Source organism: Nyctereutes procyonoides, unplaced genomic scaffold (assembly GCF_905146905.1).
Source record: "Nyctereutes procyonoides isolate TBG_1078 unplaced genomic scaffold, NYPRO_anot_genome, whole genome shotgun sequence".
In the NCBI taxonomy this organism is placed as follows: domain Eukaryota; kingdom Metazoa; phylum Chordata; class Mammalia; order Carnivora; family Canidae; genus Nyctereutes; species Nyctereutes procyonoides.
Window position 1 is genome coordinate 11,307,312 of NW_026575052.1, and position 27,066 is coordinate 11,334,377.

At 45.5% G+C, this 27,066-nt stretch overlaps 1 protein-coding gene across 1 annotated transcript in view; it reads left to right on the forward strand.

The window, feature by feature from the left end:
• MAN1C1 (mannosidase alpha class 1C member 1) overlaps positions 1-27,066 on the forward strand; it is a 141,395-nt gene that overhangs the window by 30,718 nt on the left and 83,611 nt on the right. Inside the window, exon 2 of the mRNA XM_055331988.1 lies at positions 23,947-24,043. Within this exon, the coding sequence (XP_055187963.1) occupies positions 23,947-24,043 (97 nt within the window). The remainder of the gene's footprint in view (positions 1-23,946; positions 24,044-27,066) is intronic.

Here is a 27,066-nt window from a genome sequence, read left to right on the forward strand (position 1 = left end):
CTCACCCTCTTAGGGAGCATTTATAGCTAGGCCCCTGCTGTGTTCCTCCCTGTTCTCTGTGCCCACTTCCCAGTCCCACAGGCCTTGAATGGTCTAAGTGAGACCGTACCCCTGCTCTCAAAGAACACCTGGTCTCCCTCTGGGTGGCCTGGTAAGTGTTAGACATCTAAAGCCACAACTCACTGACTACTACCAGAGTGTATGTGTGAGGGGAGGGCTACCTTTCCTTAGGTGACTCATCTTCACAATGGTTCTAGGGAATAGAGGTAATAGTTCTCCTTGTGTTACAGTTGAGGAAGCTGAGGCCCAGGGGTGTGAAGCCACATGCCCAGAGTTACACAGTCAGGAAGTGACAGAGCCAGAATGTGAATCTAGATTGGGACCCTTGGTTACCCCATCCTGCCCTTAATCATAGGATGCACAAACTATAGGCTGTAAGGGCTGCATGAGTGGGGAGGGGCCCCTGCTGGAGGTTTCATGGAACTGAAGGAGATTGGCCTAGGGGATGGAGTGAGCCCAGTAGAGACACCTGCTGCTCCTCCAGACCTGCCTCTGAAAGTTCTTCCTCTTCTGAGATCCCTCCCATCGACTCAGCCCATTACAGCTTCTGTAGCTCCTTCTCTTTTTCTCCTTTGATCTTTGAAATCATTCTCACAGTTGCCGTCTTTCCAGGATGAGGAACCCAAGGCCCACAAGGAGGGCTTGTGCAAGATGGTGTGGTAAACAGAAGAGTTAGCAGGACTTGGGGTCCTAGGTTGTGCTCTCTACTTTCTGTGCTAGCACCAGCCCTGCCCTTCCCACATGCCAGTGTCCATGGGGAAGGATGCTGGGCTGGGCTGGGCCCTCTGAGTCCCTCCCCAGACCCTTGCAGCCCCTCTTTTCCCTGGCTCACCCCCAGTCTACCCATTCCATCAGACTGAATCTCTACAGACTGTAAGAAGTGGAGAGGAGCCATACTGCTTCCACACGTCACCTACAGTCTGCATCTTCCAGGCTTGGCCAGCAGCGTCACCGACCATGCTGGCCCTGCCTGCCTCTCCCTTGCATACAATGTTCCTGAGCCCACTGTCCAGGGGAGAAATGTCAGGAAGAGCAGGAGGCCATTGTAAGGCCCAGGGTGCTCACTCCCAGCACCTGACAAAGGACTTGAGCTGTGAAGTCACTCACTTGCCTGGATGGTCCCTGGTTTCATTACAGCTGCTACCAGCTAGAGCTCAGATGTGATTCAGGAAGTTGGGGTGGGGGTGGGGGGTTTCTTATTGTCTTAGCCTTCAAAGTCAGGACCATTTTGTTCCAGAGCCCTTGTCTCCTGGGACCTTCCCCACTCCCCAAGCCCCAGGGAGTCAACAAAGTTTATGGTTCTACTTCTTCAGCACGCCCAGCCCTGCCCTCCCACCCCTGCCTCAGACATAGAATTACCTGTCCTCTGGCTGACCTGCCAGAGCTTCTGCTTGATCCTCAGGCCACAGTTTTCTATAATCGGCACTTCACTATCTAAAAAGCACAGTACCAGCTACATCTTTTTTGAGCTCTCCAAGAGGCAGCACCCTTCCCTCTGAGGAAGTGAGTAGGCCTGGGGTAGGGCTGCAGCATACTTTTTAGAAACCCTAAATCCAGAGGGATTAGCAGGTCCAAAGTATAATTCAAAAGAATTTTTTTATGACAAAACTGACATGTTATATAAACATGATAGCAGAGTCTTGGGTAAGTCTATTGCAGCTAAATCTCCTACGATCCCAAAGCTGGGTTTGGTCTGTCTGTAGGATGTACTCAGTGATGTGCCAGAGATGAATCAAGGGAGCCATTGTTAAATTTTCAGAAATTTTGGGAGCTAATTGTTAAAAGCATCCATTACTTAAAAATTAATTATATAAATTTACAATCAAAGTATATTAAAAGCAAAGGTAGCCAATTTTCAAATTCCTCACTTCCTAATTAATTTACATTATTTATCCATCTTGGGGTTCTATGGATCTGCTCTATCTGTATGTAATGGTGCTTTGCTGCACATCTCTTCCTAGTATCATGTTGGTAGCTTGAAATAGGCCGTGGTAGAAATGTTCACGCCACAGAAACTAGCAAAAACTGTAAATCAGGACTTGATTTATTGTTCTGATGATTGTCTAGACTTAGGAAAGTGGTGGAGAAAATTTTAATAGTGCAGAGTAAACTTAATGTGTATCATTTTAAATAGCACAAAGAATTGAAAATAACAGTTTTCCAGTTTTCAAAAACTGCCACCAAATTCAACAAAGAATCTGCTGCTGTCATTGACAAACAAATGGAATTCTGGTCTGTTTTTTGTTACTTCATTTTTGTCTTACTTTTAAAGGTAAATGAAAATACCAGCCAGAGCTCCTGTGGGAATGACACATTTGCCACATTGTACACAATGTAAAGCTCTGCCGCATGTCCTGTGTATTTTGCCACCTGCCTGCCTTTGACGGGCATGTCCAAGTTCCCTTTCATTCACTGGTTCATTTAGCAAATAAATATTGAGTGCACACCATGCGCCAAAAGTGAACAAAACAGACAAACAAAATAAATGTCAACTCAATAGTATGCATTTTCAAACTCTTCCCTGCTTTGAGGCACAAGTTCCCCATCCTCTGTGTCCTGATCTTCCCCATGGAGGGTGAGCTCTGCCTTTTTAACCTTTCACTGATGGGGATGAGCCTCAGCTCCAGGACAGAGTGTGAGGAGAGTCATGTGTGAACAGCTTGGAACTTGAATGAGGGCCCAGGATTGGATACTGAAGTAGCTTTGTGGGAGAAAGCCAATAAGAGGGAAGCAAAATCCATTTTCTTGAGAGTTTGTGAAATGGGATGTATCCTCCAAGTTGGATGCTTTTTTAGCTATTGTCTGTGCTGTGGGCTTAAAGGAGATCTCAGATTAGACCTGTGGACCTGAAAGGTCTGAAAAATATTTAATATAAAAACACAGGATAGCCTGCTGATTCATCTGTTTGTTCAGCAAATACATGTGCTACCCAGTGCCAGGTGCTTGCAAGCTCAGTGAGCTGTCGTGCCAGATGATCCATAGTCTTTCCCCTTGAGGATTTTCAAACTTGTGGGGCAGTTTATAATCCAGATTGCTGGCCAGTGAACATAGAAACCTTGCCCATCTCCCTGAAATCAGGCCCCCACAGACAGCCATTCTCTTTCTCTGTCTTCCCCCCCCGCCCCCACTTAGCATTGATCTTAGTTTGTAATGATGTATCTCTGTTTGACTGATGTCTTTCTTACAAGAATGTCAGCCCCAGGAGGCCAGGGACCCAGCTCTGTCTTGCTCACAGGGCCTGGCATAAGTAGGTGCTTGGGAGAAATTTGATGAGTAAGTGGATGAAGGGAGGAACAAGCATAGAGGAGGGAGATTGGTGTGGGGGAGGGAGGAAGAGAGGCTTGAGCTGGAAGGATGCAGCCTTCCTTCTTTGACTCTAGGCAAGTGAAGCCAAGCCCTTGCATTTTCCAAGACCTTACCCAAACATCACCTCCGTTGCATAGCCTATCCTTACCCCTTCTCTGAGGGTGGATTTTGGTGATAGAACACAGCAGTTTGCATTGTAGCTTTTCTGTGATCCTTAACCTGTCTTGAGTCACAGACCCCTATTCTTATCTGATAAAAAGCATAAACCCTCCCCCCAACAGAATAATGTGAATGGTATGTGCAGACATGCACAAAAAAAGTTTTATGTATAGTTTCAAGGGGTCCATAGATTCCAATTCCATCCATAAACCCCAACTCAAGAACCTGCTTTAAAAAGTTATTTGCCGGGCAGACCCAGTGGTGCAGCGGTTTAGTGCCGCCTGCAGCCCGGGGTGTGATCCTGGAGACCCTGGATCGAGTCCCATGTCAGGCTCTCTGCATGGAGCCTGCTTCTCCCTCTGCCTGTGTCTCTACCTCTCATTCTCTCTCTGTGTCTCTATGAATAAATAAATAAAATCTTAAAAAAAATTAAAAAAATAAAAATTATTTGCCATAGTAGACACTTATCCTGTTCCTTTGAGCCCCCATTATCTAGTATGGTTCTTAGCATAGAGACTGTACTTGATGTGGAATATTGTGTAGGTGAATGGTTATGTTAAAAAGTATCCTGATTTGCCATGGCCTGTTTAGAGTTGAACTAATAATTCCATTGAAGTCCTCAGGGGGAGAAGGGTCAGCTTGAGCAGAGAATGGTAGCACTCTCAACACCATTGCTCTGTCCTGGCCCTATGAATGCGGTTCTGTCCGCACCTGGAGGCCCACCAACTCTGTAAAACCATTTTCTAAATAAAAACTTAGAACATGGTGTCTGACACATTGTCTGATAATGGGACAGAATATTTGAAATTGGGTCTGTCTCAGAGAATCAGAGATGGTGTGATTCTAAAGGAACATAACCTAATCCTGAGGCTGATTGGATTGTTCTTGGAGCTTCTTTAACCCACAGAAAGGGATGGTCAGGGACTAGGCTGCACTCCCCGTAGAGTCCAAGTTAGTCTTCCAGTTCTGGGTAGAGGGGCCCCACGTGGCAGGCTATCCTCCACATTCTTCTCCTTAGTCAACTGTGTTAAGTAACTAGGTAATCCCTAGTGTTACCTCTAAATGCTGCCCATATTCTGCTCATTATTGTCTCCCTCCACCCACCTATCCACCCACCCACCTACCCGTATACAAAAAGTGGTGTGAATCCCTGGCCTTTAAAATGTTCAGCTCTAGAGGCTTATTTATTTGTTTTTTTTGCTTCTGTTTTGATCCTTATTTTTCACATTAGGGCGTTTGACAATGTTGATTTTTAGACACCAGAATATTTCAAAACCATGGGAAAAAAAACCCTACAGTACTAACATTTGCTTGGAAAACAGTTGTCAAGGAAATAGATTTTACAAAAACACTTCCTCCCAGGAGAGCTCTCTCTTTCCATGTATCCCCACATTGAACATTATTCTCTCATGCAATAGTGGTAGGCAAAGGTACCATTGGCAGGTAATTTGTCTAGCCAACATCTAATTATGAATTAAAGCCCTTGCTGGCAAGTTCTCAGGTCGGCAGCCGATGGTGGACGAAGTTCAAGTTCAGTTTATAGAGCATCTGAAACGTTCTTGGACTTACAGGAATGACAGAAGATTTCTTGGCTCTGGCTATAGACTGGGGAATAGGATTCTGTAAACCCTATTAGCAGACAATGGAAGTACCTGATAGATGGAGCTGAAATTGCAAAACGTGGTTCGATTAAAAGAAAAGGTGAAGGCTCAGGGGGCAGGGGCTGTGACTCAAGGCACTCACATAAGGAGATACTTATCTCATGATTAGAGTGCTGGCAGCCCAGGCACCAGCCAGCGGTTCTTTGAGAATCCATCACTGTTAGACATGCCAACATATGTATGTACTGCTCAGTTGTGATCAGACCCCACAAGCAAGGCTGGCAGATTTCATTATCACTTGTAAGAACTTAGTGAAGAAAGTTCTGGCCTGGTTAGAGTTATGGCCACCAACAATGGCAGGTGGTTAATTAACAGACTTCGCCCATTCCATGGATGCGTAGGGTCCACATGTAGGCCAGAGGACAGTTGCTCATAAAGAGGCAGAGAGATGGCCGTGTTTCCGTTATTCCCATTGTGTTAGAATCTATTGTACTTGGAGTAATCTTTAATTATAAAAGCTATTACTATGGGATTGATTATCAATGTTATTCATTTCTGTCACGTTGCCTGGTAACGTCCCTTTGTGCCCAAGACACACGTGTTTCTGTAGTTACAGGTTGAAGAAGTGAAACCTTCCTCTTTCTTAGCCACTTTGCCATCACCATATTATAAAAAGCTATTTTGAGAGATAGTGGAGCCCAGTGTCTGGCGAGAAAAAATGGACCTGGTCTGATGACAGCCTGGATCTTCGAAAAGACTCCATTTTAACCAGAGTAGTTCTTTACGATGCAGCATTCCTCAGTAGCAAGACAGAAAACATTTCTAAACAGTTAACTGCATTCTGTTCTCCTCTTTCAGATAACGTTCTGTCCCATTACAGACCAATCTCTACTGCGGGACCCATTTTGCACATCCCTGTGGACTGTGTGAGATGTGAGATGTTGTGAATCTTTAAGTTTTTGATGATTTCCAACCCAAGAAACGATCACTGATGGAGAAAATAGGGCATTAGATGTTGCAGGTAGTGTGTTTGCACCTCTGTGAAGTCAGGCTATCTCCATCACCCTGCCGGTTTTGAAAATGCCCCATTAGTGGGAGAAACAGTGGCAGAGTTATCACCAGAAATACTCAAAATCCTTCTCCCTAAAGGTCACACTGGTGGCATTTTCAGATAACACTTGGCATTGCTATTTTTTTTTTTTTAAGTGGGAAAGCAGCTGTTCTGGGCTTGGGGAGAGGTCATGTGTTGGGTTTCAGATCTCCAGTTAAGGCTGTAACCCCACAAAAGTGGTTATCGCTTAAAGATAATTACATTCCACGTTGTTTCTGCTAAACTCTTGAGATGGACTGATTGGCATATTTAAATCTCATCTCCCAGGCATTTGCTAATTATCATAGCCTCGTGAAAAAAAACCTAATCAAATAGCTGTTTAGAGATGCTTTGCATTTTAAAATTTTGCTGGGTTTATCAAGAGAGAAAATGTGCCTCTGATTTCCTCTGGTTCTTTCCCTGACCTCAAGAGGGTTTAAACTTTTAATGGCTTAAATAGCCACAGCTAATCACTCAAAAAGCATTTTTGCACTGATGTTCTCTCTTTTGCATCACTTCCATCCCTGGCCTGCTTCTGTCTTCCTGTCCTCGAATGAAGCTTTCTCACTTAGCGACTTCTATCTGTGAGGGGGCCCTTGGATTCCAAATAATGAAGCTCATCCTTGTAATTCATTTTAAGCAGTACCAGCCAGGCCCAGAGTCAGATCTGAGAGTGAACAGTTACATCTTTCTCAGGTGCATAAATAGAACATCAAGTCCACAGTGAAAATAAGAGGAATTTCTTCCTCTTGCCTGGAAAGAGACACAAAAAGAGCAGCTTCTCGGCCAGCAGGTTGAGTAGAAGCCACCCTCCTTAGAAAAGGCACCCAAGACTTGTTATTTTATTAATAGCAGCTGCAGAAGACCCCTCCCCCGCCCTACGCCCCCACTCCCACCCCACCCCTGCCTCTGTCTGCTGAAATGATACCGTTTTATGCAACGCTTTTTTCTTTTTTTTCCCAGCCACTGGGCTCAGAATTGGGAAAACATGATAGTTTTTCCTTTTTTACAGAACACATGGCTGTCAGTGACAGAAATCTCACCAAGGCCTTTCTTTTGTAGGGAATGTCTGAAAGGGCCTGTCTTTGAGATTTATGAAAGAGCTCAGTGAGCCACCATCACCCAGAGTTGTACCTCCAAAGCAAATACAGGGAAGAGGAATTTTGTGAAGGTTTCATCAAATCACCTGTCATGGGCCATCAGTCTGCTTGTCTTCCTCCTGTGAAAGGGTCTGTTTTGCCTGCTCTGCAGGAGCTGCCACCTTTGGGCAGCAGGTTTACAGGCCCCAGCAGGAAGTCCAGATCGGGAGGCAGCTTAGGCAAGAGAAAATCCTGCTCCTGTTAGAAGCCAGAGCAGCAGAGCAGGGCAGGTGCATCCAGTTATTTGGTATGTGTGGATTTAAGGGCGGAGAAAGCTACAAATCCAGCCAGCTGAAGGCCTATGGTGAGCTTTGATTCTGATCGTTCAAACAATTCAAGAATTTGTGGAGCTCAAAGATCTGCGTTTTCTCTCTCTATCCTAGTCTGTCCCATTAGCTCATCAAAATTAGCATTTTTTGGTTTTCTTAGTTAATTATTCTTTGGTATTCTATTTCAGGGTTTTGAAATCAAATTGCTTGAAATCAAATCACTCTATCCCGTGTGATTAGGTTATCTTTTATAATAGGACTGCAATAATCCTTTCAAGAACACAGCATTTCAGATCTGCGCTGTCAAGGAAAATGTCCTGTGTCCCATGAATTTCAGTCTTGTAGGAGTGCGAAAACACCACCAACCCCCTTATTATGCATCCAGAAGTACCACCCAACATCATCCATCATCACAGACCTAGAGAAATGAAAAGAAAACCTATGTTGAGCTGTCTGATTAATGCACACTCAGAGAGCTTATGGGGTGGCAGCTACTTGGCTTGGTAGGATGAATGAGCTCCAAGACCCGAGTCATCTTCTACTGTGTTTATAAGGTTGAGCAGGTCTGTTTACTGCTTTGGAATTCTGTCTCCTGGGCTGAGCAGGTAACCTTATCAGTAGGTTTTACAAGCCTTTTTTAGCCAAATATGTACTTTGGAATCTGCTGATGGAGACCTAGGAGGAATAAAGAGAAAAGTCAAGTGCATTTCTCAGGCTACACATGGAAAACAGGAGGAGCTTTGTTTTTCAGACAGTAATTAAGATCTCAGCTCAGTTACCATCTTGGGAGGCTTCCTCTGTCCTCCCTGCCCTCTCAGTCACCCTCTCTTCCCTCCCCTTCTTGGTTTTTTTCATAGTCTTTAGCGCCATTTAGAACTACCCGGCTTGTTTGTTTCCCTCTTATTGTCTATTTCCCCACATGGGGGTATGAGCCATCATGGAAGGAACACAGGGGACATAGTAGTGGCTCTATACATATTTTCTGAGTGGTGTCAGGAGAGAGGAGGTTGAGGAAAGAACAGGAAGAGGCAAAGGTTGGAATCAGACCTGGGTTTGACCAATAACTATGGAACCTCAGTTTCCTTGTCTATCAAATGGGCATAATACCTGCTTCCTAGAGTAGCCATGGAGGATTAAATGAAATAAAGCATATGATAATAACCAGTGCAGAGACTGGTATGTGGAAGTGCATAGTAAATACTGGCTCACTCTCCAGGCCTTGATTGAAACCATTTTATTGGATAGGAAACAAGGCCCTTCACTGTGTCTAGTGGTTCTCAGGCCTCCTTCGTGAGTCTAGGATTGGGATCTCCAAGGAGAACAGTACTGATCCTCTATGGGCTCCAAGGAGAATCACTTGAGAATGTAGGCAGTTCCATGTGGTTCTACATGGATGAGTTAAGGAGAGGGCCCCAAGGATTCTATACCCAAAGCTTGTCCTCAAGCAGGGCATCAACAACTAGAAAACAAGACTCCTGTCCTCATGGAGCTTTTGTTGTCCTCAGATGCGGGCCTGCCTCTGAACCCCAAAGTTCCTGCAATAGGTCACTTGGACTCCTTGCTGTCACTGAGGTGCCACTAGCAGTCTTTACAAAGTGGTTATCAAGGTCAAACCTCCAGATTTCAGATAGTGTCACCTCCCCAGGAGACCTGGTGATGGGATTACTTCTCTGCCTGCTCCACTCAAGATCTGTGCAGTTCTCACTTCGGCATTTTCCTTAAATCTGTTTTTCTTTCTTTTTACAAAACTCTTAACATTTAGGCAAAAGAACTGGTTCTGCCTCTTTCATGTTTCCAGAGGCTCTAGCCTCTGCTGGAGCAGCTTTAAAGCAGGTCATCCATTTCTTCTTGCAGCCTGAGCCTTCAGGAACTGGGAATGTGAATGTTTCTTGTTTTCAAAGAGAAACAGACAGACATTAGGATGGGCTATTCAGCCCAGGCATGAGGCAGCAGGCTGGTCCTCGTTTTGATTCTCTATGTGCCACATGCCGTCCAGAGGTGCTGGGTTGATGTTTTGTTCATTCACTCATTAGACAGTGGAGCAACCTGGTGAGATGGAAGGAACACACGGTCTTTTGAATCAGCCAGGCCCCACTTCAAACACCACCTCTGCCACTCTGCATAGTCCCAGATGCTGGGAAAAGGAAACGTTGATCTCATCTGGAAGGGTTGTTGGGTGGGAAGTGGTGTGCTGTTTGGTTAACAGTGCAGGCTTCTGGATTGTCCTGTTGCATCCATGGCCTGGCTCTGCCAGTGTTTGTTCTGTGTCCTTAGGCAAGTTAGCTAACTCCCAGGACTTATCCTGTAAAGTAGGGTTAATAATGATAGCCCACCTTGCAGGGTTGGTATCGGATGAAATGCTCGTGAAGGACCTAGCCCACTGCTTAGCACACAGTAAACGCTCAGCACATGTCCGTTACTGGATAACAGAGGTAATGCATACAGCCATTATTAATACTGACGTGCTGTTTGACTTCCTCTGTTTGTCCAGCCTCTGTGCTGGGTGTTGAGGATGTTTTGATGAATAGGTCACAGAACTTAAGGGCAGGGGAGACAGACTTGAAAGAAATTGTGACCCTGCTGAATTGTTAAGTATTGTCATTGAAGGGTAACAAAGGGCTGAAGGAGAATAGTGAATTCCAGAATGCTGGAAGAACCTATGCTCCAGAATATCAGAAGTCCTTAAGCAGAAAAAGGGCTATGGTAAAGTGGAAAACGCATTTGGAGATTTGGTGGTTTGCTCATTCAGTTTTTTCAGTGGGAAATGCAAAGGCCCTGAGGTAGTGATTAGTTTCCTATACAGTACCAAATCACACAAACTCAGGGACTTGAAACAATACAAATTTATTTGCTTATAAATAAATATATTTGGAGGTCAGAAGTTCAAAATGTGTCTCATTGGGTTAAAACCAAAGTGTTGATCAGGCTGCAGTCCTTTGTGGAGGCTCTGGGGGAGAATCCTCCCCTTTGCCTTTTCCAGCTTCCAGGAGGCACCTAAATTCTGTGGCTTGTGGCATCTTCTGCTGTCTTCGAAGCCAGCAAAGGCTAGTAGAGTCTTTTTCGTATTTCACTGCTTGGACAGTGACTCTCCTAGCTCCCTCCTTTAATTCTGAGGACCCTTGTGAGTACGTTAACCCACCTGGATAATCCAGGCTAATCTTCCCATCTCAAGGTCAGCTGATCAGCAATTTTAGTTTCATCTGAACCCTTGATTCCATTCTATCACACATACTCAGGCTCTGGGGACTAGGACATGGTACCTCTGGAGGCCATTATCTGCCTACCCGAGGCAGGAAAGGGCTGTATGCGTCTGAATATTATCCAGAGGCCCCTGTGGCAGACACACAGAGATTGAGAAGGGGTCTGAGGAGAGGCCAGAGCAGGCCTTTCAGGCATGGAGCCTTGGGAGACTCTCCAAGGCACTTACCCAGAAGAGTGGCATTTAATGGTTTACATTTGTAAAGGATCAGCTCCAGCAGTTGGAGAAAGGATTGGCGAAGTGGGGCAAGAGAGGAAGCAGGAAGACTGGCTGACATTCAGCAACAGTGGACTGGGAAGGGAGGTGGGGAAGGAGGTGAATTACAGGTGTGTGTCAGAGATGTCAGCGACAAACTTACCGGACGGACGTGCGGTGTGGGGAAGACGACTCCGCACTTTCAGGAGGACGGGGGTCCCGCTTCCTGATGGTAGGAAAATGATGCACGTGGAACCCACAGCAGGCAATCACAAGTGCTCATGCTTACCAGGAGTTTTCTCTGTGCCAGGCACTATGCTGAGTGCCTCGTGTCGTAATTAACTCTTGGGCACCCATGCAAGGCAGTGATGCAATTGAGGACTCCATTCTATGAGAAGCAGTGGAGTACTGTGGCCAAGAGCACAGATGGCCTGGGTTTGAAACCTAGCTCTGCCATTGACTTGCTGTGACACTTGGTCATGTGCCTCAGTTTCCTTATATGAGAATGGGAGCAATGATACACTAAGATTAGCATAAAGATTAAATGAATTGACATATACATGAATCACTGGTGACTCATGGAAAACACTGGATAAGCATAACAGTATCATTATTTTTAAACAGATGAGATCATCGAGGCACAGAGAGGTTAAGTATCTTGTCTAAGGACACACAGCTTTGGGAAGAGCTGGGATCCAAAGCCAGGCTCTTAGCTCCTGTACCTTGCTACCTCCTCGAAAGTGCCTTTCAGAGCCGTGGTGAAAACTGCACATGCTAAGGTATACAAAAGCCCTCCTCGTTGCCTGGCACATGGCATATGCTCCATAAATGTATGTATGCAGAAGTGCAGTTTCTTTCTTTGTAAAGTGGGGGTGATGACACCCACCCTGCCTCGCTCACAGGTGACTGTAAGGCTCAGATGAAGAAGGGAAAGCACTTTGGAGATAGCAGAACCACCTGCATATAGGTGGTTTTTATGCTAAAATCCTTCAGAGGGCCTTGAAAAATTTCTCTCTGGAAGTTCACTCACAGATGAGCTGAGATCTTCCTTGTTGTCATTCATCTCTGTTCTCCATGCCCCATCTCCCTGTCCCTCCCCACCATACCCAGCTTCTGACAGAATAGGGAAGTGGGGAGGAGCCTTCATTTTTCAGGCGGAGAGCCAATCTCAGTGCAGTGGCAGAGCTCAGATTCGCTTGTGATCTTATCCATCAGCTCCTTTTGTCCGACTGCTGACTCTATACCAAGGTCATAAAGGTATCTCGTAGGAAGGTGTCTTGCCCATTCTTGCTATCCCTTGTGGCCTCCCAGTTGGAGCTCTTTCCTTGTTGGGCCTTTGGTAAATCCTTGCTGAGTCAAAGCCACTGGGCAGTCAACGTTCCTGTCTCGGCATTGCCTTTTCTGCACGATCTTTATGACATGAGCAGCCCAGGGAGCTCCCCCTGTGTTGTCATCATCCTTAGACATTTCTTCAACATGTATTTACAGAGGGCCTCTATGTGCGGGCCGCTCTGCTAGGGGCTAGGGAGCTATAGTGAGCAATGGAGCCTGTGTTCTGGTGGAAAGAAATAGATACAAATTAATCACTCATACAATTAATGTAAAAGTCTGACTTTGATGGTCTTTTATAATAGGGGAATCTGACTTGGTCCAGTAGGCTAGGATACCCTAGGACTGAGGTCTGAAAGATGAGTGGAATTTGCTATGCATAAAGAAGAGAGTGGCCCAAGGACAGGTGCTGTCGTGTGCAAAGACCCTGTGGCAGGAAGAGGTGTGATTCCTTGAGGAACTGAGAGGAGAAGCAGTTATGGCTAGGCCAGTGATAGGGAGGATAAGCTGAGGCTGGAGGCCTGAGTGGGTGGGACTCCACAGGGCTTGATGGGCCTTATTGAGTTTGATCGTTATACCTGATAGACATGTTCTAAGTGTGTGTTGGGGGTGGGGTAGAGATAGGAGTATATTTGCATTTTGAATGATCAACCTGGCTGCAGAGTGGACAATGGTGTAGGAGGCAAGAGAGGACTCCTATAGGCCAGTTGGGAGCCGCTTCAGGAGTCCCATGGAGAGATGAGGAGTAGTTTGGTTTAGAGTGGTGGTGCAGGGAAAAAAGAATGGAGGGATATTTAGTAGGTAAATTAATAGGGTAGTGATGATCCTATGGCTGCTTTTTATTGAGCACATATTATATACTAGCTGCTGTGCTAAACACTTTACATAGGTTATCTTATTTACTCTCAGGGTTATTATAAGGATTAAATATTCCTGTCCTTATTTTATAGATGAGGAAACTGAGGCTCAGAGAGGTTAAGGTACTCACTCAAGGCCCCATAGCCATTCAGTAGAAGAGCCCTGTAGCAACTTCTCAAACTTTAATGTGCAATTGGATCACCTGGGGATCTTGTTAAAATGCTGGTTCTAATTCAGCAAGTCTGGGGTAGAGCCCAGGATGCTGCATTCCTAACATGCTCCGTGGGTATGCCCAGCTTCTGGTCCCTGGACCACACTTTGAACAGCAAGAGTTTGTCTGCTTCCAGGGCCCACACTGTCAACCATGGTGCCTTAGAACAGCTACAGATGAGGTAGGATTTCCGAGACTGCTCAGGTTTGCATCCCCATGGGCAGGATGTGGGAGAGTTGTCTGGACCTCAGATAGGTGGGGAGTGATACCACATTTTCATTTCCTACATTTGCTTTTCAAAATCTCAAGCAAACCCAAAAGTGAAAGGGTTGGAGGCAGCAACTCCCCTTCTATTCCCCACTCCACTCCTTGATCCCTCCACCCCTTAGCACAAATCCCACCTATATCCAGCTTCTGAACTAGACCAGAGGCTGTGTGTATTCGTGGATGTCTCATTAACAGTCCCCAATCAGATCATGCTGTGGGGCTCTGATAGATGGGGATAGATTGAGGAATCCAGTATGGATGGTTTTTAGGGACCAAGCTGTCAGCTGTTTGCCTGGACTGTGCTGGAAGGGAAGGAAAAAAAAAATCAACCCAGCATTCTCATCTCCTTATCTGTGTGGGTCATTAGATCCCAGGATCATTAGACACCAAATCCTTTCCCACTCAGCCCCTGCCGATGGGGCCAGGTGTCACTGCTGGGAGTCGCCAATAAGGCTGAGAGTCATGGTGTGAGAGCACTTGTCTTTAATGACTGGGAAAATCCATTTCCCTTCTTGGCAGCCTTGAGAAGTTGTGACAATGGTTCTGGGTCACTGCCAGGCCTGATCGTTTGTGTGTGGGTTTTCTTTAAAAAGGGGAATGTCACACCATTTCAGCGATTACTCCATCCTCCTCTGTTGTCCCCCGAAAGAACTTTCTAACACAAACTTTCTCTTAGTTTTCTACTCTAGAGGCAGACTGCCAGTTACTCCCATTTCCTCCCGTCCTCAAATACATCCTTTCTCTCTTGGGTCCATTGTTCTGGGGCTCTTGAGCCAGGCTGGGCATCTATGGGTAATAGATTCCAGTTACTTTTCTCAGGAGAGAATTCTAGAGCTCTGAGACAGGTAGAAAGAACATCTTAAACAAAATAATAATGTCTATTCCAGACTAGTAAATATTTTTCATTTTAAGATTTCATGTCATTATAATTTGTTCAGGTGGACAAGAATGTCTTTTGTCTGAGAAGGAACTGAAGGGATGTCTTAGAATTCAGCTCCCATTGCTCTGCCTGTGTCTCTCTATCATTGGAGCTTTGTTTTCTGCCTTTGCAGGACTCAGCGAAAGGAAGGCTTTGTGGTCTATTGTTAGGTGTTCTTTGAATTTATAAATCACAGGCTGCTGGAAGGGAGGGGCTTCTAGAGACCATCTAGAGCTGCCTTCTGTCTCCAGCACGGACACGCACACATGCACACGCAAACGATGACTGCCTGTTGTGTATTTCTGGAACCCAGTGGGGGCAGAGGTATAATTTCTCTTGGTATTTAGTTCTCATGTCTCTTGATTCTTATAGTCACGTTCTTAAGGCCATCCCAAATTCCTCTTGCCATGGCTCAGGCTGTCTCTGCTCCAGTCAGCTGCGTCACTGTCCTGGCCCCCTTTCTTGGAGACAGGACCATCCCTGTGCTGTTAACTTCTGTGTCCTGACCATGGCAAATCACTTCCCCAGTCTGAGCCTCACGTAGTTCTTATAAAATGTGGCTTCGGGAACAGATAATGTCTTTGGCACTCAGATTCTGTTGGACGCTGAGATTCTGGCTATGTGTTTCTGTTTATCTTGTTTTTCTTTTTTTTTTTTTTTGTTTTTTTTGTTTTTTTTGTTTTTTATTTATTTATGATAGGCACACAGTGAGAGAGAGAGAGAGGCAGAGACACAGGCAGAGGGAGAAGCAGGCTCCATACACCAGGAGCCCGACGTGGGATTCGATCCCGGGTCTCCAGGATTGCGCCCTGGGCCAAAGGCACGCGCCAAACTGCTGCGCCACCCAGGGATCCCCTATCTTGTTTTTCTTGCTGGTTGGCCTTCTCTCTGACTCCCAGCTGTAAAGGCCTTCTCTTTGTCAAACCTGGCTCCATCCGATCCAACCCATGGCCAATCACCCAAGCACTCCCTTTTGACTTAGGAGTAGCATCATATCATTTCTCCCTTATGTTTTTCATTCTAACAACCTTTAATTTCCACATTATAAAAATTTGTAGATACTATTATAGAAAACCCAGAAAATATAAATCTATTAGTAGAAAAAATAACAATCACTAAGCTTCTCACTATCAGAAATAACCACTGTCAGCATTTTGGTGTATTTCCTTCCCATTCTTTTTTTTTCTTTCTTCTTCTTCTTCTTTAAAATACTCATAGATGGCCCAGTAAGTTTCACACTATATAATTTGGCACCCTGATTTTTCACTTAATATTATACAAGTAGGATTTTTGTATGTCACTGTGCTTTTGGAAACAGTTTTTAAAATCTGTTTAATACTTTACATTTCCTACTTTATTGAGCTCTTGCATGATTATTGCTAAATGAGAATAATGGCCTATCCTGTCAAGCCCACTGAACTACCCAAATCAAATGAGATAAAGTGTGCAAAGAGCCACACAAATATAAATGACTGTTATTTAGTTTTATTTCATCCAAGTGAACTACATTACTGTATTGTCACACACAGACTTGTTATATATTTTTCACCAAGTTTTGCATATTGATGGGCAAAATGAGCTGTCTGGATTTATTCTTTAAAAGGGTACCTACATATTAATAACTTTTAATTTTTTCCCAGCAATTTCTTAGAGGCTCTGGCCTAAATAACTTAGTTGAAGTGTAGAAAAAGAAGTGTGCACAGAGATGTTCATTATGGAATTATTTATAATAGCCACAAAGTAGAAATCACTGAAATGTCGGATTATATGGTAGGAAGGTTAAGTAAATGATGCTGGACTTACTTGCTAGGCTATGTATAGCCATTGAAAATATTGTTTGCAAAGCCTTTGTAATGAAATGGAAAATGTTTATGTCACCCTTCCTGAAAGAAGCAGAGATGAATGGAAAGAAAGACATCGAAATGGGAATGGTGGTTATAGTATTTAAATAATGGGTGGTGGCTTGCTTTCTCCATTTCTACAATGTGCATGTATATGTTGAATACGTTAAAAGATAGATCAACTTTATTTTTAAAACTATTTTAAAGTCATGTGCAGAAGGAGGGAGATGGGCACAGAACAGAGCTTGAGGGAGAGGAGTGATCTAGATGTGGGAGACTGGACAGGGGGCTGAGACCTGGACTGAGCTGGACTTCTGGGAAATGCTCAGAACCACAAAAGGGGACTTTATTTTTGGAGCAGAAAGAACAGAGTAAGGATGGGCACCTCATTTAAACATGGTAATGTAATTATAAAAGGAGAAACCAAAATTGCTAGCTCCTCATTTGCTCCATCTTTGGACAAGAGCTGGCAGGACAGGCCCGGAGAGGGTGCCATGAGCACCCAGCAGGGAGGGCCTTTGTGGGAACTGTGGCCCAAGGACCTGCAGGGAGACCAGCACGTTCTGATATAATTTATAAAAGTTAAGGGAAACATAATTCTGTAATATAGACATTTGAGTGAAAATGGCATCAACTTCCAACAAAGTTTCCTTATGGACTTTTTAACTTTTTTTTAAAAAAGTAGGCTCTGTGCCCAATGTGGGGCTTGAACTCACAACCCTGCAAACAAGCATCTATGAACTGAGCCAGCTGGGTAACCCCTCAATGGATTTAAAGAAATAATAAATTTAGATTTGTAGAAAAGTTACAAAAATCTAACAAAGATTTCATATTTACCCCTCACTTGGAGTCCTCCAATATTAACATTTTACCTTTTGCTTTTTTTTTTCTCTTGCCACACACAGTTTTCTGAACCATTTGAGAGGAAGTTGCAAACATAATGCCCCTAACCGTTAAATATTTCATTGTGTATTTCCAAAACCTTAGTGCCATTTTCCTATATAACCACAGTAAAACCGTTAAGAGAGAAAATTCACACTGATGTAACACTACCATCTGATTCCTACACTCCGTTCAAATTTTGTCAGTTGTCTTGACAGTGGTCTTCATAGAAATAATAATAATAATCGTTATTTCTGCTCCAGGATCACACTCAAGTTTATGGATGGCATTTAGTTCACATCTCTCTAGTCTCCTTTGATCCTACTCAGTCTTTCCTTTTCTTTCATGAACAACATTGATGTTTTTGAAGAGTGAAGACCATTTACATTGTACATGGTCCCCTGATTTCAGTTTGTGTGATCCTTCCTCATGATTCAGTTTAGGTTTGTGTTTTTGGCAGGAATATCACCGAAATGAAGGCATGCTCTGGTGTGTCATATCCACTGGCAAAAGACACCTTTTTGTCTCTACTAATAGTTTTTAAATATAAATAACTTTATTGAGATACAATTCATGTACCATAAAATACACCTTTTTTGAAAGTGTTAAAATTCAGTGGTTTTTAATATATCCACAGAGTTGTGCAGTCCTCATCATCAATTATAAAACATTTTCATCAGGACACCTGAATGGCTTAGGAATTGAGCATCTGCCTTCAGCTCAGATGGTGATTCCAGGGTCCTGGAATCGAGTTCTGCATCAGGCTCTCCACATGGACTCTGCTTCTCCCTCTGCCTGTGTCTCTGCTTCTCTCTCTGTGTCTCTCATGAATAAATAAATAAAATCTTTAAAAAAAATTTTTTTTTCATCATCCCAAAAAGGTTTCATTCCCCATGTTGTCTTCTCCCAAGTCCCTGGTAACTACTAACCTACTTTCTGTTGGCATGGATTTGGCTGTTCTGGGCATTTCATAGAAATAGGATCCTATACTATGTGGCCTTTTGTGCCTGTCCTCCAAGGTTCTTCCATGCTGTAGTTGTGTCAGTACTTCATTGTTTTTTATGGCTGAGTAATATTCCATGGCATATATATGGTCTAACGTTTTGTTGATTCATTTGTCAGTCAATTTTCGGGCTGTTTTTCACTTTCCTGCTATTGTAAAGAGTGTTGCTGTGTGTATTTGTGTACAAGTTTTTGTGTGGACTTACATTTTTTATTTTCTAGGAGATGTGTCAGGGGGACCCCTAGGTTCAGTGATTCACCAGGAGGGCTCAAAAGACTCAGCACTGAGTTCTACTTCTAGCTGTGATTTTTTTTATTGTAGCAAAAGGACACAGAGAAAAATCAGCAAAGGGAAAACGTACATGCAGGGAAGCCCAAAGGAAACCAGGCAAAGCTTCCTAGAGTCCTCTCCCAGCGGGATTACACAGGGTATGCTGAATTCTTCTAGCACTGAGTTATGACAACACATGTGAGGTGTTATTTATCAGGGAAGCTCGTTAGAGACTCAGGGCCTGAGGTTTTTTTGGGGGCTGGTCACATAGGTACCATTTTAGCACATACCAAAATTCTAGACTCCCAGCAGGAAAGCCAGGTATTCAGCATCAGAGATTGTTTGTACATTCTAAGGACAGGAAACCACCCTCACCAGTTAGAGGATGGTGAGAATACTCATGAAATCCTCATTCCTAGACATCAGCTGAGGATCAGTCTGGCAAGCAGGCCTTTCTAGGAATGGAAGCCTTCGGCCAGCTGTTAGTTCTTTTCTGGACAGGTCCACACCTAGGAGTGGAGTTGCTGGGTCACATGGTAACTCTCTATTTAACTTTTTTTGCCAAACTTTTTCCAAAGCAACTGCACCATTTTCATTCCCACCAACAATATATGAGGGTTCCAATTCCTCCTCATTATGGCCATCATTTATTATTGTCCATCTTTTTGATTATAGCCTCCTAAGAGGCCCTGATAGGGTTTTAAGTTAGTGATTTGCAAGCATTTAGAACAAAAAATGATGATTTGTAGGAACCAAAATGGGTTCTCTAAGAGCAAATCGTGCCAGTCTAACCCCTGATTTTCCTTTAAAAAAAAATGCAGCAATTAATTATTTTCTGTACTAGCTATGCTGGGGGAATGATGTTTCTGTGCTTCAGCCCTGTCCTTTACAGGGCTGAAACAACATCTTTGTGTACAAAAATGGAGACATGGGGGTTGTATTGATTGGTAGGTTCCTCACTTGCTGACAGATGACACTCAAAGAAAGATGCAACATCCAGGAGAAAGGCCCCTGCTGTGGTTTCCCCAATGCTGTTCTCAGCCCCCCTGCTCAATGTTTCTGTCCAAAACTCGGTGGGGGGAGACACAGATGGCAGTCCTATCAAGTTTGCAGATTACCCAAAGCAGGCAGATGCACGCATGTTGAATGATAAGATGTGGTTCCAGAAAGATCCTGACAGCACAGAATGGTAGGCAGAGTCCTACAAGATAAAATTATCAGGGACAAATGGCAAGTCCACGCCCACAGGATCTGGTCCAGATGTAACCAGGGAGAGTCTGCACTTGGTTTCTGCTCATTAACAAAAGTATAGTGAACCATAACAAATGGGCAACAAGCCTCGGGGCACCCTGGAAAAACATGATTTGGACAGATTAAGGAAGAATTTTGTGAAACTATAGTCAGGGACGCCTGGGTGGCTCAGCAGTTGGGCATCTGCCTTCGGCCCAGGGCGTGATCCTGGAGACCCAGGATTGAGTCCCACGTCGGGCTCCCTGCATTTAGCCTGCTTCTCCCTCTTACTGTGTCTCTGCCTGCTTCTTTCTCTGTGTCTCAAATAAATAAATAAATAAATAAATAAATAAATAAATAAATAAATAAAATCTTTAAAAAGAAAAAAAAAGAAACTATAGTCAAATGAGCTCTGCCTGGTAAAGTGGTGAGCACTCCATCCCTGCAGGTGTTCAAAGAGGCATTAGTTAATCTTTTATTAAGGAACTTGTGTGGGGCAGGAGGTAGTCTAGATGACCTTTGAGGTCTTAGACCTGCCTAACATGAAGCCAAGGACATTTTATCTCTAAAGCCCAGTCCAGGGGTCAGCCAAGGCATGTATTACCAGCTCCGGAGTGAGGTAGTCTTTCTGTGGTTCATCCTCTTCTTGTGTCCCTCACAGTCCTGTGTGTCCATGAGGACGCTTGGTTATCTACTTGAGACACACACTTGCCCTCTTCTGAGTGCCTCTGGTGTTTAGAAGCCCCTCCCTTCTGACATGACCTATCTTACCCATGACATCTGTGGTCCACCAGTCTGCCAACCATGCGTTAAGCTCTACAGCGGTTTTCTTAAGGGTCATTCAGCAAATATTTAGTGAGCCCGTATTATGTGCCAGTCCCTGGATGAGTTGCGAGACATGCAGCAACGACTAGGAGTTTGGGCGGGGGGGGGGGGGACTGTATAAAAGCTTGACTGCAGGCTGCTGTGGGCCATAGCATCAGGAATGTGGGGAAAGAGTAGGGGCCTGACTTAGGCATGACTGGGGAGGAGGCTTCCTCCAAAAGTGCTGTTTCAACTGGGATGTGAAGGAAGATAAGCATTTGGCAGGGAAATAGAAGGTGGGGCCGGGGTAGCGTTCCCACTATGGCTGTAGCCCAAACCATAGCTGAGCACAGGACAAGACCCTAGGTTGGTGCTTGCTTGGGGTGCTCTAGGAAGAGAAGTAAAGACTGCCTGGCTGGGCGTCTTTTCCTGTCCCCTGCTAATCCAGTGCCCAGGTTGAGCCACTTGTGACCCCAGATGGAAGACACCAGTGTGTCTTTGTACATGTTGTGTGTATGAGAGGGAGAGAGAGAAAGCAGAGAGAGGGCTGAGATCCATGCTGGTTGCCTTCTGAATCTCATCCCCAGGGGCATAGGGATGATTTGTGCCTTCGCTCCTATCCACTGATGTGGGGTGACTGAGATAACGGGCCCTGTTCCAAACGTCTCCACATCCCTGCAGTGGCAGTTCCTCTGGGAACATGCAGATACCTATGATTCTCCTAATTACTCTGGTACACCCACTCCTCCCTCTCTCTCTCTCTCTCTCTCTCTCTCTCTCTCGATTCTCTTAAGCAGGAGGGGTTTTGAGGGGAGGGTGTCATCCTCCCCATCCAGACCTCTGCTCCTGCTTTCCTGTTGTCATTTTTGTTTTACCAGCCTCCTGCTACTCTCCACTTCCTCAGCTCACACCGACTTAACTGAGGAGGCCTCCAGATAAGAGAGACTGAGGGAGGAGGCCAGTCTCCCTTAAGCAGTCTTACCCAGCAATTAGTTTCTGTTATTGCCAATTCAGGATAAGTAGAAAATAACAGGAATGGAACCAGGACTCAAAGCGCTTGCCAAGTGCTTGGCATGCGTTACCATGACATTTTGCATGTGTGTCACATGGGAAGCCATATATCAGGCTGGGCACGAGGACAGGGTCAGCCAGCCTGGGAGTTGAAAGAGGCGGATTCCAGCCCTGCCGGCTGTGCCACCCTGACCACTTCCATCTCTGAGCCTCAGTATGAACATCTATGAAACGGAGAGGTGCTGTGGGATCATTCTGCTATTTCACGGGAAGTGTGGTCCATAGACTAGTCACATCTGCTCTCCTGGCCTGTGTATTTGGGCCACAGCGGCAAACACAGAAATTATGGTCCAGATGCGTCTGGAAGAGACCACTTCTAAGCCTTGGCACCTGGAATGGCAGAGCATGGAGGATGAGGGTGGAGACGTCCAGAAAGGGGAAGCTGAGGCAGGAAGGTAGGCTGGGAGATAGAAGGAGAAAAGTAGAAAGGTACAGCATCTGGAGGTGAGGTGAGAAATAGAAATAAACACATGGACCAGACTTGTGGCTCTCAGGGGTGGCCTGTGGACCAGCAGCATATGGGAACTCGTTAGAAAAGCAAATTCTTGGGCCCACCCCAGACCTGCTGAATCAGAAACTCAAGGATGGGGCCTACAGAGCTCTCTAGGTGATGCTCGCAAAGTTTGAGAATTAAGGATGGTTGGGAGGAGAGGTGGTGGCTGTGGCTTGGGGCACCAGATGGAGATTTTAGCAGCTCAGGAGGGCAGAGGACTAGTGTTTAGTGATCACGTGCCATGGCAGGTCAGAAACTGGGCATTTCCCAACTACTTTCTTTCATGCAAACCTTTCAGGATTAGAGATTAAGTCTTTCAGCAAAACATCACTTGTCATTCCCATTTCAAAAAGAAGCCCACTGAGGTGCAGAGATGTTTGGTCACTTGCTAGAGTCAAAGCAGAGGTAAAATGAGAACCCAGACAGTCTGGCCTCAGAAGCCTGAGTTCTTTGTTCCACACCAGCTGCCTCCCCACACACTGGGCTCTCAGCTGTGCCTCTGCTTCCTGCCCCGGCTTCTTCCTCTGCCCTGCTGTCACCCAAGCAGCCAGCCATGTAGAGGCAAAAAAGCAGCACCATAAAGGCAAATAAGGGAGAGCCTGGGGGACAGAGAAGCAGAGCTGAGGATACACTGTCAGCTTGCATTCCAAGGTGCTTGAACAATGTTCCCTAGGGAATGACATGGTTACCTTAATGAGTAAGAACTCATGTCCAGACTGGGTGACAAAGTTGATATTCATTGCCCCCTACACATGCCAAGCCCTGTACTGGTTGCTGTAGGGGAGACTGAGGCATGTATAGTGGCTGGCTTCAAGGCGCTTATGGTTCCCAGCCAGGGAAACAAAAACGGTAAGTGACCAGCTCGAGTGCTAGGGAGCTCAGGATGGCAAGAGTGAGTCAAGCCAAGTGTTAGAAAAGTTCATAGAGCCTTGTGTTGACTTTAGGGGGCAGAACAAAGGCTTTGGGGACAGACTTAAGGCTTCGGAACCACAGGGCATGGGTTTGGTTCCCAGCATTCTCACTGACTCTAGGTAACCTTGGACAAGTTACCTGATGTCTTTGCCTTGTAGGACAGAGTCAACAGTTGCTAGCTCAGGGGATTGCTTTATTAGATTCTACCAGGCATCACTCAGTAAGTTGTTTCCTTCCTTTCAGAGAATCGCTTTAGGGCTGGAGCAGAGCAGGAAGGCTTCAAGGAAGAGGTAGCTTTTCACTTTGGCACTGAAGGATGGCTAGAATATATTTAATGTTTTCTGTGTCTTCTCTAAGGAATCTGTGGGAAGACTCTGGGCTACTGGGGTCGTCTGAGGAGAATGGCCTTCCAGGCAGCCATGACTATGAATAGAACTATGTGAAAGGAAGTCATCTTCTTCAGTTTGGAAGATTATTTTTTAAAAAGATTTTATTTATTTATTCATGAGAGACACAGAGACAGAGAGAAAGAGGTAGAGACACAGGCAGAGGGAGAAGCAGGCTCCATGCAGGGAGCCCGATATGGGACTCGATCCTGGAACTCCAGGATCATACCCTGAGCCGAAGGCAGGTACTAAACTGCTGAGCAGCCCAGGGATCCCATGAATTACTTTTTAAATGTGGTTTCAAATCCTGTTGCAGAGGGCAAAGCCAGGTGGTCAGAGTACATGGTTGGGAATTGCCATGCTCAGGTTCTGTTTCCTGCTTTTTCTTGCAGATGATGCAGTTCGCCTGGCAGAGCTACAAGCTTTATGCAATGGGGAAAAATGAGCTCCGGCCACTCACAAGAGACGGCTATGAGGGCAACATGTTTGGTGAGTCCCCCTGGTGGCTGAGTGGAATTCAGTTTGGGCCATTGTGTCCTGCAGCCCCCCCACTTACCACCCCCCCTATTTCCCCAGACCCAGTGGCTTCTGAGTCTGAGCTCCTTCTGGGCTGCTCAGACTTTCGAGCCTTCTAGATTTGGGGGAAGCCAACACGCTTCCCTCTCACTTTACACTCTTTGTATGCACTTAGCATCTGTGTTTTAGAGCAAACACACTTGGACATGTGACTGGAGATGGTAAGGAACAGAGACCTTCCAAGGAGCAGGTTTGGTGCTCTGAAGGACACAGAGGACTGGATTTAAATCCACTCCCCCAGGTGTAGCTGTAAGATGATCTTGGGTGGTCTCGTAGAGAAACAGAACATGTTTCTGATGAGGTGGGTGCATGCACTGCCTTTAGGGTCCTGCAGGTGCATCTTGCACGCTCACCTCGTAGACAGACAGTACTGTCGCACGTCAGGGAGTAGCACAGGTGTGGCCTCGTGTCAGTAGCTTGCATGTGACCTTCAGCCTCACTAGCTCGTGTCTCTTCCCTCTTCAGCCACGGGTTCTCCTAATTCGGAAAGCCTATCACAGCTGGAGAGTCTGCAGAGTGCCTTCTTGTGGGCACGGCCTCACATTCCAAATTTAACACCCTTCCAAGTCGCCAGCTCTCCTCTCTTCAGGCCTTTCTCCAGAAAAGATGCTGGAGGCGGCCTGGCTTGCTGCTTCCCTGAGAGACCAGAGCTGTCCAGGGCTGGAGACAGAAATTCACCCACTGTGTTCCTCACTCCTGAGGTCCAGAACCAAAGAACCAAGTCAGATGAAAAGCCCTAGGAAAATCCTGAAGGCAGGTTAAAGGGATCCCATGTGTATGATCTTAAGAGAAGTGCCTACGTTATGGGAAGAGGAACACAGAGAACCTGCCTTCTTCCCTCTAACCAATCTGCATCACATTCTTTCTGGATGTGTGAGAATTCACTCCTGGGGAGGTGGGGGGGCAGTGTGTGATAGAGAGAGAGAGAGTTTGGGAAGCTTCTTTCATTTTTCTGATTATCACAGCAATGTAGGGGAAAAGAAAAAGTATCAAAAAGTGGAAAGCAGGAACACCTGGGTGGCTCAGTGGTTGGGCGACTGCCTTCGGCTTGGGTCGTGATCCTGAGATCTGGGATCGAGTCCCGCATCGGGCTCCCTGCGAGGAGCCTGCTTCTCCCTCTGCCTGTGTCTCTGCCTCTGTGTGTGTGTGTGTGTGTGTGTGTGTCTCATGAATAGATAAATAAATCTTTGTTAAAAAATGGAAAACAGACAAAAAATAACTCATTCTGCCACATAGATGCAGCCTCTCTTAGCATCTTAGTTCATTTCTTTCCAATCTTCTTTTTGCTTTTTTCTTCTATATACAATTTTATGTCCTGTCTCTCTCTCTCTTTCTCTCTCCCCCTCCTTTTGGCTTAATATTACATCATAAGTGTTTCCCTAACTTATCCAAACTTTGTCATAAAGAATGTTTTTAATGGTTGCAATTATTGCATGGATGTGCCATAATTCATTTAACCATTCTGCTAATGTTGGACAGAAGTCATTTCCAATTTTTTGCTATTAAAGATAATTCACCAGTTGTCATCTTTGTGCATAAAATGTTGTCTTAGGATAGATTCCTAGGAGGACTCCTGAATCAGAAGGGAGGAAGACAGATGTTTCTTTAAACCTCGGATATGAAATGTGTGGATTTCTGTTCAGGGGCCTGGCTGTCTCCCCTGCCTTGGAACTCAGACCTTCCCCTAACATCCCACATCAGCCCTGGGGAAAAGGGGCCAGTGTGGGTCTCACCACAGTTGTTGGAGCTTTGGTGACTAGTGTAAATCCAGGATGGAGCCATGGAGGCTTTCCCTCTCCTTCCCTCTAACAATTTACAAATATTCAGGGAATTGGTGGGAGTGGGGGAGGCTAATTTCTGAAACTACACAGCATGGGCATAGCTGTTGCTCAGACCATCCACAGGGACAGAGGAAGTACCATGGGAACACTGTAGGTAGGATTGAGCTAAGCCAAGTCCCATTGTGCAAAATTCCTCAGGGCTGTCATTTGCACCTCAACTCTCAGTGCCTTTTCAATCACCAGCCCTGATGGAGAGTGGGCAGCTAGAATGGCAGAAAGTAAGTTGGTCCTTGAGTCAAAAGACCTGGGCGCAAGTCCTCACTCTGTCCTGAGGTACCTGTGTGGCCAGGTTTGAGTCACATAATGTCTCAGGTCCCCTCTGCTCATTTGTCCTTCATACTGGACTGCTGTGAGAGCAAATATGAACATTCAAAGGGCCAAGTCTGTGTGAGTGCTTTGCCATTTACAGAATAATACATGTAGTCAGCGTTTGCCCTGGCGAGCCCATGGGAGGTCCTGAGGTCCCTTGGGTGTCTGTCTCCCAGAGCAGCCACTCCCCTGGGTGCCCATCAATCCAGTGCCTGCAGTAGTCCCCACAGCGAAGCAGTGTCTTTCCTCTGGAGCTAGCAAAGAGGTCGCAGTGGGTGGCTGGCCCCTGGGAAAGGAGGATGTGCAGCGAGAGCTGGTCTTGGTTTATTCTTTCATTCAACAAATGCTTTTGTACCACTTCTTGGTTGTATGACCTTAGGCAAGTTATTTCTCTATGAGCCTGAGTTTTTCTGCACAGTGAAAACTAATGAAAACATCAGACCCCAGCCCAGGACCTGCCTGACACAAAGAACCTGCTTAATAGGTAGTATCTCTGACTGTGATTACCACAAAATTGTCTCAGGAGACAGAGGCTTATGGGAATGCACCCAGAGGAGGAGGTTCTAGTTTGGGATGGATCCATGAGAGGCTTTGAAGCCAGACTATTCCCAAAAATAGAAGAAGGTGAATTGGCCTAAGTTAGAATGCTTGTCACCCTACTACTTCTTTTTCTGGACTCGTGTGGGCTGCTAGGTGGCATCGTTGCTGGGCTCTGGCCACTGCCATCTTCAGGGACTTTACTGTAAACTGAGCCCTGCCAGGAAGGTCAGGTGACAGCAGTGCCCA